Source organism: Periophthalmus magnuspinnatus, chromosome 23 (assembly GCF_009829125.3).
Source record: "Periophthalmus magnuspinnatus isolate fPerMag1 chromosome 23, fPerMag1.2.pri, whole genome shotgun sequence".
In the NCBI taxonomy this organism is placed as follows: domain Eukaryota; kingdom Metazoa; phylum Chordata; class Actinopteri; order Gobiiformes; family Gobiidae; genus Periophthalmus; species Periophthalmus magnuspinnatus.
The window spans coordinates 11132873-11146119 of NC_047148.1; the positions used below are offsets into that span (position 1 = coordinate 11132873).

At 38.8% G+C, this 13247-nt stretch overlaps 1 protein-coding gene across 1 annotated transcript in view; it reads left to right on the plus strand.

Moving 5' to 3' along the window:
• Positions 1–13247, plus strand: part of cacna2d1a (calcium channel, voltage-dependent, alpha 2/delta subunit 1a) — a 54196-nt gene that overhangs the window by 10118 nt on the left and 30831 nt on the right. Inside the window, exons 2-3 of the mRNA XM_055231906.1 lie at positions 1811–1892; positions 5586–5702. Of these exons, the coding sequence (XP_055087881.1) occupies positions 1811–1892; positions 5586–5702 (199 nt within the window). The remainder of the gene's footprint in view (positions 1–1810; positions 1893–5585; positions 5703–13247) is intronic.

Genomic DNA, 13247 nt, shown 5'->3' on the forward strand with positions numbered 1-13247 from the left:
TTAGTGGGTGGGCATCAAGATCATCTAATTTTACCAATGCTCAAACTCACATGGTTCAGTTATAGGTTCTTTCCTATGTTTTTCTTTCTATAGAAGGAATATGCTATGTTTCACTGATAGGGAAAGATATTTATTTGTGTAAAGAGCTAACAGTTTAAGTTTGAAGTTGGACCAGTGAGATGGAGAATGATAACAGCAGGAAAGGGGCACTTTAAAGGGGCATTCAGGGTTTGGCTTTGGTTGTGAGCTTTAGATGATTTAGTTTCCACACACACACACACACACACCACATCAAAAACTTAACCGGGATTAAACTCGGAACAAAACCTGGGCTTGACTAGGACTAAACACAGTCTACATCTGAAATGAACTTGTATCAAGTCAGAACCAAAGAAAGTGTGAACGCAATTTACAACCGTTAAGTTGACCACATAATCGTATATCATGGTAGATCTTTTTACATTTAGATTCCAGGCTTTTTTTCATAACAAAAAGTTATAAAGGTGACCTCTTGACCTCTATAACATTTGTGTTGTACTCTCTAAATAGATGTTGATATATTTCTTAAGTTTCTTTCACTCCATATTTAAGAAGCTGCCAGATCTTAATGTACAAGCAACTGTCTCCCATGAAGGCTAAAAATACTATGTGATCTCTATGCCACACACTTCAGCATGAGCTCGTATCTCACATTACAGTGTATGTTTTTAAATAAGAAAACACAGACAGGGTTCACATGTCAAAGGCCTCTCACCACTGTACCAGGGTAAGGGGTTAATTTACCCCAGGCCAGAAAGGATCCTTTTCTTTATGGATTCTGCCATGTATTATTTATTTAGTCTTGTAAAGGAGCAGGGCAAGGGAGACTGTTATGTAAAGAGAGGTCAGAAATAACATGGACTAAATCTTTACTCAATGTGATGACTGTTTACTTCATATTACTAAAAAAAAATATGGGAGACATTCAAATGAACTTAGTTACCTCTATACTGTAAGGAGTGTGCTCATATCATGTCTCAGCTGTCAGGTGTAGGTTAATCTCATGTTTTGACAGTCAGGGGAATTATGTTATTGGTTTCACACGTTAAGCACTCACATGGTTAACCTGAGCTGAACCAAAGTAGTCTACAGTCCTTAAGGTCCGTTAAGGATTTACTAATTGCTGTTAATGCTTTCATACAGAGGTGAGGTAATGTTTTTTGTTTCAGAGATATGCAAACTTAGAATAAAAATTTAAAAGAGGCTGTAAAAAGAGCTGATTAAAAATCAAATGAATATATTTTGTAAACATAAGGGTATAATACATTATCATGAAAATATCTGATAATGATATGCAGATACAAGGTTGACATTTGAACCAAATGTACTTTCTCAAGTTGCATAAATGAGAAAAGACAATGTGGTTTATATTTTACATGACAGAGATGACTCAACATATTACTGAGTGCTACTATTGGGGTGTTTTTGCAATACGTTATGCAGTGCATACAAAATGAAATGTCCCTGTTGCAAAGTGACATTTTTATCCAAAAGCATCATATTTGTATGTCCTTAAGATCGCACCATGTTATCATAACTGGTCTAATGTTTTTTTGCAAGGGAAAAAAGTTAACTATTTCTCTGGTAGGGCAAATATAGTTTAAATCTTCCCCTAAATGTGTTAGCATTAACATTCACTTTGAATTGAATGCTAATCTAGATTGAATAAGATTACTGAAGATCATTTACTTTGATTAAAAGATGTAAGAGATTTGGAAGCTCTCCATTTCCTTGGGAAACATTGCCTAACTGATTGTTTTTATGTTCTCAGGATAAAGGAATGGGTCGACCAGATGCAAAAGGATTTAATCACTTTAACAGACACAGCCAGTGGCATGAAGGACTTATCGGAGGTAAGCACAATATATATAATAATAAAAATGCTCATATTTATATCTTCTCCATTTTTGTGACTGTTTTAAAATAGGTAAGAATAAGTAGTGAGTAATGTATTGCTCTCATTAATTCTGTTTGCACTTCTTCAGCTGTCAAAACACATATGATATAACCTTACTATGTATAGCAGCTTTATGTTAGGCAGCACATCTTCATTTCACTCAGCAAGCCTCATGGACAAGGTTACTTAAGGAGAGCAATATAGAAACATTATATTTAATTTACATGCAATGACAGAGAGATAGTTACAAGTTTATAATATTTGAATTTGGTAATATTTTTAAAATGTCAAATTTAGAAATGTGTACATTTCTCTGTTCCCCCTTAAAGTTTATTACAAAAGCCACACTTAGCCACACTAATGCCTATGTGCTGTCTGGCTAAAGATCTATTATTTTAGCAATTGAAAGTTGACGGTCCACCCTTACCTAATTACCAAAAGCAGTTTTTTAAGTTGTGCACAGGCCCAAAAATCATGCATGTGAATACTAATGATGCCAAAGGGATATCTGAGAACCAGCAACAATTTAAAGAGTCCATCCATCCATTTTCTTCCGCATGTGTGGGGCCGGGTAGTGGGGTCAGCAGTCTAAGCAGGGACTCCCAGCCTTCCTGCCTGCCTGGAACACCTCCCTAGCGAGACGTCCAGGGGGCATTCTGAACAGATGCCCGAGCCACTTCAACTGCCTCCTCCTCCTCATGGAGGAGCAGTTGCTCTACTCCGAGCTCCTCCCGTGTGACTGAGCTCTTCACCTTACCTCTAAGGGAGTGCCCAGCTACCCTGTGGAAGAAGCTCATTTTGGCAGCTTGTATCTGCGATCCTGTCCTTTTGGTCATTACTGAAAGCTCATGACCATAGGTCAGGGTAGGAACGAAGACTGACCGGTAAATTGAGAGCTTTGCCTTTGGACTCAGCTCCTTCTTTATCAACAGTCCAATATGGAAGCTGAACCGATCCACCTGTCAATCTCACTCTCCATCCTTCCCTCACTCATGAGAAAGACCCCGAGATACTTGAACTCCTCCACTTGAGGCAAGGACTCACCACCCATCCAGAGAGGGCAAGTCACTATTTTCTAGTTGAGAACCATGGCCTCAGATTTGGAGGGGCTGATTCTCATCCCAACCACTTCCCACTCGGCTGCAGTGCCTGCTGCAGGTCCTGGTTCGATGAAGCCATCAGGAAGACATCATCTGCAAACAGCAGAGATGAGATCTTGTGGTTCCCAAACTAGAACAGAACCAACAACAATGAATAGAACCGGTGACAAAGGGCATCCCTGGCAGAGTCCAACATGCACCAGGAACAGGTCTGACTTACTGCCAGCTATGTGAACACAGCTCCTGCTCCGGTCATACATGGACCGGACAGCCCTTAGCCAAGGGCCTCACACCCCATTCTCCCAGAGCACCCCCCAAAGGGCACCATGAGGAAAACGGCTGAATGCTTTCTCCAAATCTACAATGCACATGTGGACTGGTTGGGCAAACTCCCATGAAACTTCAAGCACCCGAGTATAGAGCTGGTTCAATGTTTCGCGACCGGGACGAAAACCACACTTCTTCAGGAGTCCCACAAGCCAGCCAGGCTCGACAGGAGTCCTTCTTTAGCCTGACGGCATCCCTTACTTCGAGTGTCCTTCACAGCAGATCCAACTCACAACTAGGTGGTGATCGGTTGACAGCTCTGTCCCTCTCTTCAATTGAGTGTCCAAGACACATGGCTGAAGGTCAGATGACATGACTACAAAGTTGATCATTGACCTCCGACCTAGGGTGACTTGGTGCCACGTGCACTGATGGACACCCTTGTACTCAAAAATGGTGTTTGTTATGGACAAAATGTGGCTAGCACTGAAGTCCAGTAGCAGAACACCGATCGAGTTCAGATCAGAGAGGCCATTCTTCCCGATCACCTCTCTCTAGGTGTCACTGTCATTTCCCACATGGGTGTTGAAGTCCCCGAGTAGAACAATGGTCCCCAGTCTGTGCATTGTCTAGTTCCCCTCCCAGGCATTCCAAGAAGGCTGGGTATTCTGCACTGCTGTTCGGCCTGTAGGCCGACACAACAGTAAGAGACCTGTCCTCGACCCCAAGGCGCAGGAACGTGACCCTCTCGTTCATTGGAGTGAACTCCAACACGTCGCCCCAGAGCTGTGGGGCAATAAGCAAGCCCACACCAGCTTGCTACCTCTCCCCGTGAGCCAGAGAAATGGAGAGTCCAGCCCCTCTCAAGGAGTTGGGTTCCAGAGCTATCACTATATTTAGTCAGTAACGATCAACCTCCCGCACAAGGTCAGGCTCCTTCCGCACCAGTGAGGTGACATTCCATGTCCCCAGAGCCAGTCTCCATGTCCGAAGATCCGGTCGTCAGGGCCCCAACCTTTGACTGCTGTCCAGATCTCTCTGCACTGGGTCCATGGGAGGACGGCCCCATGTTGCTCCTTTGGGCTGAGCCCGGCCACCCGGTGCTCTTCGAGCATCCACCCCAGGCCTGGCTCCAGGGTGGGGCCCCAGTAACGTGCAGGCGATGTAGCTGGCAATGTTTTTCTCGTCATCATGAAAGGTTTCTAAATCGCTCTTAGTCTGACCCATACCCCAGGACCTGTTTGCCATGGGTGACCCTGCCAGGGGCATGAAGCCCCTGACAACATAGCTCTCAGGATCATTCGGGTGCTCAAACCTCTCAACCATGTTAAGGTTGCGATTCAAGGAGGGGAAGTTAAAGCGTGTAAGGATTAAATACCTTCTTCCTTCCATCTTGCTTTGAAAATCGTGTTATGCAGCTTTAACCAACATAATAAAGAATGGCAGTTAGTCATCAGAGTAACTGTGTCCATCTTTATCTACTGAAGTTGTATTAACATAACAATGTGTCAACCACTCTGCCTTTTAGTTCAAAAATGTGTATTTAAATGAAAAGTGACACTTGACACCATGCATTACAATGCATATCATCATTAGTGATGCGTCTGTTTGTGGCCACATGCAAAGTCAATTTTTATGACTGAATTTGAATTTGATATTTAAAACAGAAGATGAAAAAGATACATCATAACATCTTAAATGACTTTGAGTGTCAAGCACCAAATAGCATAATGCAAGTCTATGGGAATCACTTAATTTAAGGAGACAACTGTCATTTGCCATGGTTTATGCAAAGCCAGTGAAAAATCTGAACATTTTCTGTCTATGTTTTTTGTGTTTTTTTCTGTTGCTTCATGTTCCCTCACTATACTAATCCATAAAATGAAAAACAGATAAAGAGATTGTAATGCATAGATCACTGGGTGATTGTGTGCTGAAGACATCCCTCCAGGCCGCTAAATAATTGGCTGTTTGGCATATGTGACCCCTTTTTTTCTTTTTTCTTTCATTTTCATTTTATCAGCATAAACTAAATTTCTTTTAATATATGTAGCATTTGGCCTATTCTTTCTTTGCTTTTGAGATGTAATAATAATAATAATAATAATAATAATAATAATAATAATAATAATACTTATGCTTATGCTTAACCCAATATGATAGTAATGTTCTTTGATAAGAGGGAATGTACAGCATGTGGGGTTGTTTTGATTGTGAGAGTAAACGAGTGTTCTGTGTACTAACTCTTCAATAATAAACTGTCTCACTGTTTTATTTCATAGATATATGGCAAACATGAAACACGCTTCAGTGTGGAGCACAATAATGCAACAGAGCTGGTAGCCAAGGCTGCAGGAGAAATTGAGAGACTGCTCGCAAAGCGCTCCGAAGCCCTGAGGGTAAGTAAAACCTTACCACCAGACTCATTTGTTGCCACAAAATTGTTTATAGTCATTACAAAGCTGAAAAGTAAAGGCTGTTGATTCTGTAGTCTTTTGTTGGCATGGATTTGCAGATAAGGTTTGTGATTATCTCATGGATCATATTTTAGTGTCTCTTTGTACAGCTCACAGAAAAACACACAGCAACAATCTGTTTCTCCTCATTTTATGACAGAAGACACTGGAGCACGGCCATTGCTTGAGGCCATGCTGTGATCAGATATAAGCAGACATCCTCCAGCCAGATGACTTAATACAGATTACTAGTCTGTGATGCTGCATGACAAAAGGCAAAAACAAAAGAAAGAGATCTGTACTCAGATTTTGAGCCTTTAGGTTCTGTATTTCTTACTTTAGTGATCCTTTACCATGATGAGACTTGTATTACCAGTAACAAAAATATGTACTTACTGCTTATTTCCAAGAAAACCTCTCATTGATTTTATTTATGTAATTATCATCTCAAGTTATCAAAGGCTTCTTTTTGTGCCTGTCCCAAACACACATAAATTAAAGTCATCTGGTGTTAAACACAGCATGAGGCAGATTGTTTGCTGTATCAATTGTAAACCCTAATGTAAAATAACTTTATAGTAAGGAAAAGGCTCTCTTAAATGGTGAAAAGCCACACAAGTGCCAATTACAGGTACATCATTAATGTTAAGAAATGCTGGGTCAGGTTGCATTGGTTTAAGCACAGCAGCATACCATAGTAACTCAATCAGGATCTGTGTGGGCCACTAGTCCAGATCAATCTAGTTCCAGGAGACAGAGATATCCAATTAAGACATGACAGCATGTTGCCATAGTTACATTCTCATTGATTTCTCTATCAATCCTCACACACCCCGTTAACGTCACCATAATGTTTAGGGGTCAAGGAACAATTAGTTTTAGTGTTATTCTGCTGCTGCTGACTGACCTGGTGCCATTGTTCTTAGAGAACAGTGGACAACATAGCATAAAATCTTTTGTTTTTCACAATACACTGGGCTGAAGCTTAGGATATCCTCCTGCAGCTGGGCTGTGAGGCTGCAATGAAATGGCCATGAGCCAGGCTTATGGCAGGCCATAGAGGGACCATAACTATTTGCTTATCCACTTTAGAGATGTATGATTTTAAAAGGGTATAGGAAAGATGGCTATAGCTGAAGTAATGTCCATTATCCATCCCGTAGGTTAATCTGATGTTATACTTCAGCCTGCACCCTGTATAATGACCTTCACAAATGTCCTATGTTTGATTTATGTCTCTCTTGTCCTATCACCACATGAAGACTTTGAAGATGTTGGAAGGTCAGAATTCAAATTTCACTGTAAAATCTATTACTGCTAATGGATCTCAGCAAATTTGTACTTCTTGATATTTACTACTTGACTATAGGCAGTACTTGAGTAACATATATCTTACATGCACAGTGCTTTCATTGAACCACAGAACATAGTGGCTATTTTATATATATTATTATTTATTATATTATTATTATATATTGTATTTTTATATGACATTGTATTACAGCTGTCAAGTAAAATTTACACCAAGCCTTGCGGAAAGGGCTCTTCAGATAATGGAAATCCTCACTATGACTTTGGGAGCATTATTTTTGGTGTTTGTCCGGGTACCTGCTGCTTGCTCAAATAATAGGGAACACTGCCTCTCTCACTATATTATAGCTCTTTACACTAGGTGAAACTCCAGTTACACAGTAGCTTGTCAGTAGTTAGAAAACAGTGGCTAACAATAACCATATTTAACACAGCAACACATTTTTGATATATGGTTTTATATATGTTTTTTAGACATATGTGGATAAGCAAGCACACAAAATTGAGGACCTGCATTAATTAGGTGCTTACACTGTTACTTTGTTCATAAGATGTTGTGTCCCATATTTCCTGTCATATTTTACTTGTACACATGTAAATACTGATATTAAAGGAGTTACATTAAAGAAAGTAACAATTTTATTAACAAAACCCACAAAAGTAGTTAAAAGAATTTACAAAGTTTTTCACTGGCAAAACCCAAAAAAGAAGAAACCAATATATGCTATGGCTCAAATCAGAACCTTGAATTACTGTTTAATGTGTTTATAGATGTTTCCAAAAACTTTTAAATGTATAATAATAATTTTGATTAACATCTTGTCCTTTTCTGAATATAATTGGTTTGCCTGAAAGCATGGAGCAGTGAACAGGAAATAGTCCTTTCTGTCTGTACCGTTTACTCTGAGATCTTAAATGCCAGATCTAATTTGTCAATTTCCTTCATTTTAACCTTTAGCCGCGACTGTCTCTGATATCCAGGCCACCTTTGACTTGCCTGACTCTGCCCTCATTAATAATTAAAACACATCCTTTAGAGGGCCTCTTTGACGAGACCTTTAGTTACTGTCCCGGTGGAAAACATCATTTATCTTTTTACACAAGGCTCTCTATTTGTTATATGATGCTATTCACAGAAGCTCTGAGTTACACAGGAGGGAAATCTATGAGTTAACAGTGCTGCCACAATACTAAAACTTCAAACACAATGTTAAATTCCTATTTTGAAACAAAGATGATTAAAAACACATTTTTTTGTCAATAGAATGTAATTTTCAAAGCAAAGTCTGTGTAATTTCTTGGTTATCACCTGGTCTCATGCTAGTTCTGATATAGACCAAGAATGTTTTAAAACTATTCTGGAAAAGTCGAATTTGGTCTTTTTCATATATTTTTTTCAGACTCATTACTTATTCAAATATGAAACTAGTTTTATACTATTTTTGTGTTAATAGTGTCTGGGTGTCATTTTCTCTTTAACTCTGAACTTTTGCTACCATTTATAATACCAAAAAGCACATTGTTCACTTTCCTTCAGCTATAAGAAAAGATACTGGTTTCAAGGCTGAAGAGGTTGTTCTGAGTTTTACAAAAAGCTTGTGGGGTTTTGGTTTTGGTGAAAACGCACCTGTTCAGTGAGATCTGACAGCAAGCCAAGACCTTTCCATGACAGTAAGAGAGATGTCGTGATCAAATTCAAGCTTGGCCGAACAAATTTAGACCAAAAGGCTATTTTTTCAACTTGGAACAAATGGGCACAACATGAGACCAACACTGACAGAATCCATTTAGAAAAACAAACAACCAATCACAGAAACAATACAATTGAGTTAGCGGGATGGATTTCAGTGGAAATGCATTTTAGGCTCTGGTGCACTTTGACCAGCAAGTAAAATGGTCAGTTTGGCCCAGCCAATAAAAATCAACTGAATTCAGCGACAGTAAAGGACAATGCAAAAATGCACCTTTTCAATAGCAACTTAAATTGAAAATGATGAATGCCTCTGTTCAGCACTAAGGGATGGAGAGCTACAGTAGTAGGAGTGCCGCCTGGACAGAAGAGCCCTGTTGGAATATAGATTGGTGAGAGTGAGTCTTGGGATTGCATTAGCACATTGCCAAAAGATCTAAAAAGCTTTGGCTATGCACCAGAGTGGACTAAGCATGGATTGGGTCTATTTTGGAAAGTGAATGTAATTTGTTTTCCAAAATTGTCTCTTTGCTGTTTTAATATTGTCACGTTTGGCTTCTTTTGATAGATAATATCATCACATTTGGCTCCTTTTGATTGAAAATATCATCACGTTTGGCTCCTTTTCATAGAAAATATCATGTTTGGCTCCTTTTGATAGCAAATATCATCACGTTTGACAACTTTTGAGAGAAAATATCATCACGTTTGGCTCCTTTTGAGAGAAGGATGTTTGTAATGGTGAGTCATTGAATTCGAAAGATGTTGCTTGACATTTTGCTATAATTTCTAAAAAGAGTTGAGTTTTCTTCAGTTTTTAAAATATTTCAACTGTTGGTTGTCTCGGCTGTTACTTTCACTAAAGAGCTGGTCCACAGATGCGATGAGTTTCCATGACACCACAATTGCTTAGCAACATGAGCATCATAAACAGAGTCCTGAAAATCCCCAAATAATACATTTATATTGTTAATTTCTCCACTTAAAATGTCATGTAATATTATAGTCTATTAATGTATTACCTTTGGAAGAAAGTCGTGATAATTAAATATGTGAGCTTACCCTGAGCTCCTATTTGTGCTTATGTGGGGAGTATAATTACCATGGAGTCAGTGATCTCTAGTGTGTGGAACTGTGTTATTAAAGCGACAGTCAGTGACATGCTGTGACTCATTAGACTTTACTGTTGAAGCCCTAATCACAGCGGCTCGCACTCTCAACAGCTCATTACAGACCACTCACACACTCCTGCTTTTACTAAAACAAGAGCGGGTTCCTCCATCTCTATGAATTAAATTTAATGGCCCTCACTGTAAAATGTTATCTGATCAGAATAAGAATAACTCAATGGATGACAGAGTGCAGATACCAATTTACAGAATCCAACCTGCAGAGTGGCCAGAAATGCAACTACCATACTTCAAAAATAACACAATTTAATAAAATAATTTCATTCAAGAAATTACTCAGCGAATAGTAAAAAAAAAGTATTTGGGGAAACTAACTTAACCATCTGGACATAATGATTCGAAGTTTGAATTTGAACTTCAATGGATGGACAAAACATTAAATAATGCAATAATAATAATAATGCAAGTAAAATCTGTTATTTTTAAAGGATAGATTACAAAAATAAGCAAATAAAATAATTACATCTGAGGGAGTGATTGAGAGTAAGTGAAATTATGGTGTTGGTATTAAGTATTTACTAGCAAATATACTTGTGTAAGGAACATCTTGAACATTTTCCACATTTTTTATATGATATAATGCTACTATAAACTCAGTTACCATCGATTAGTTTTTGTTTTTTATTTTTTTTTAAACTGTTTAGATTTATATTATGTCAGGCTGCCAAAGTGGTGAAATAATTTACATAATTTCTTTTGCTGAGCTAACAACATATTTTGCTGCCACATGCCAAAAATCTGTGCTCATTCATCACTGCATTGGTCAATAATCAAACTGTGCATTTCATTTACCAAATGAGCCATAAAATACTGCTGTCACTCATATTTAAAGGCTCACAGCCAATGGTAACACATGGCTTAGGTGGTCTGTATCGTGAAGACCACAGACAACATAGCACAGCAGCCCACACACACCTTTCTTCTATCTTCACAAATGACCTGTAATCATTTTAAAAGGCTTCTCTTTGTGATGAGTCACTTCCTGAAGCTGCCTGGTTTATCATACCAGCTAATAAACAGAAAGCTGTTTATTATGTCTGTCTTCTATATTAAAGTTTTGATACACAGAGGAAACCAAAGACTTGCGAACAAGCATTTGAGAACAGACCGACTCACTCCTACAATGTACACACATATAACATACAATATAAATGGATTAATGTTAGTGGCTCTCATTTGGTTAGTTTCCTCAAAGGTGCACTATGCAACTTGGTGTAATGCTTTGCCTAGAATGTTCCACAGTATGGCATTAAACAAGACAAGCAGTTACCGGTTAGATCTGTGGAGAGACAGGATAACTCACACTAGACCGCATGCTTTTCAGGGTATTTCTTAATAGTATATACATGTCATTGAAATAAAGCTAAATAAAGTTAAACTGCAAGTAGAAATAAAGGGCCCTTGTAACCCTTGTAACCATGATGGTCACACTTGAATAGGAGGGCTGCCAACTCTGACGTGACGTGATTCAATATTTCTGGTTTGACATTGTAGATAAATGTTTCTGTCCCATGTTAACTTTGCAGGGGGCGCTGGAGTGCCATTAAATAAATATATAAGTGTAATTTACAATGTTTGAAAAGTTACATGGATTTTTATGATTTGAAAATGATTTCAGTAAGAGCTTCTTATGAGCACACCCTGAGACTTATGTAAACTCTTTGAACAACTTTTTATCCCAGATATGTCCTGAGGATGGTGCCTCAATTTGGGGTCCGTTGGAGAAAACCCCTAGGACAAGTTTGTTAAAGTATGAGGGCTAGATTTTGGACGCTTTAAGTTTGAACCAGTATGGCCCATGCCCTGTGTGGTTTAAGGCAGCACTATAATATTCTTTATCTTGAAACTCTCTATGTATCTTTTATGTGTCTACAATTAAAACATAGGCTCCACCCCTTCCTATCTCCTAATGTATTTTATTTTTCTTGAGGGCATCACTGAGGTTAAAATTGGCATTTTGTTGAAAAATCAGCATGACCACATCCAATGTGCTATTTAAGATCTAATTGCAGTAACCTTTTATTGCACATGGTTTTTGTATCTTTTGGCCAAGTTTGAAGTGCTTTTGATGCAAATTAACTAGTTACTTGTCTGTATGCTATTATTTAATGCTTGAGTTTTGCCATTTTCCTCTTTTTACAAATACAATAGGGCTCTCGCATGGGTTCGAGGCGTATGAGTCACTGACCTGTCCCCCCCCCACACACATTCGGGTTCAATTCCTAATAAACTTCCCAGCAATATCTTCTCTTTGACATAAGCAGGTGGTGGACCCTTCACCAGAAAAGTTACATAAAATGGACCTTTAAAAGCAACACAATGAACTGTGACATGAGGGGTTGGTTTATTGTACTGAAGGAATGTTTGTTTAATGCAGCTTACATCTCAAACGTCACTTTTCGCAACCCAACTCTCTTAGTGTTCAAGCTCTTGTCATGCTCTGAGGAGTGCATGACAGGTAGACTCAACCCACTACAAAGAAAATTGAATTCTTAAAAGTGGCAGATAGTTTTAAAGACCCCTTAAAAGCAACAAGACACATAAAGTCTAATTACAACAAAGATCCTGTAGGATGTAAGAAAATGATGACATGCAAATTGTTGCCATTTGGACAATCTTAGCTGCCAAATGACACAGATTGCATGCATGGGTGGAATAATTTGCTGCAGGAAACATGAGTTCTTAGTTCTTCAGTTCATAGCTGAATAAATGACTTTTAAAATTACAAAGAAGTCTGGTGTTTAGAATTCTCTCTTGACAGAGTTTGACTTAAATGTTATGTTTCTGTCCTGATAGGCATGTATGAGATGGTCTTCCCTCTCCTCCTGGGTCCCTGGAGGCTGAGGATAGATCTGACTAAAGTGTTGCCAGTCACAACAGCAGATGCTGGAGCTTCCTGTGCTCCCCCACTCCTCCTCACACATCAGTCAGATGGCAGGTGTGCATTAGTGTGTGTGCTGGGCGGGCTTCATGTGCTCTCCAGAATGTGTGTCAGAACAACAAGCTAGAGGCCTATGTTACACATGCGTATCTGTGATATTTTCTCATTTTGGATGATACTTAATGTTTTACTCCTTTAATAGTTTCAGTTTATTTGACCTTATTAAGCAGTGTCCCCTATATAATATACCTTTTCATTCGCAGTTAACTACATATTTACTACAGAGTCTCTATATCTGAGTATAGTACTACACAGACTCACTACTATAGTCTAGTACAGGCGTTGGCAACCTTTAATACCCAAAGAGCCATTTGGACCCAGTTTCCGCAGAAAACCCCCCCAAAACAAAGCAAATA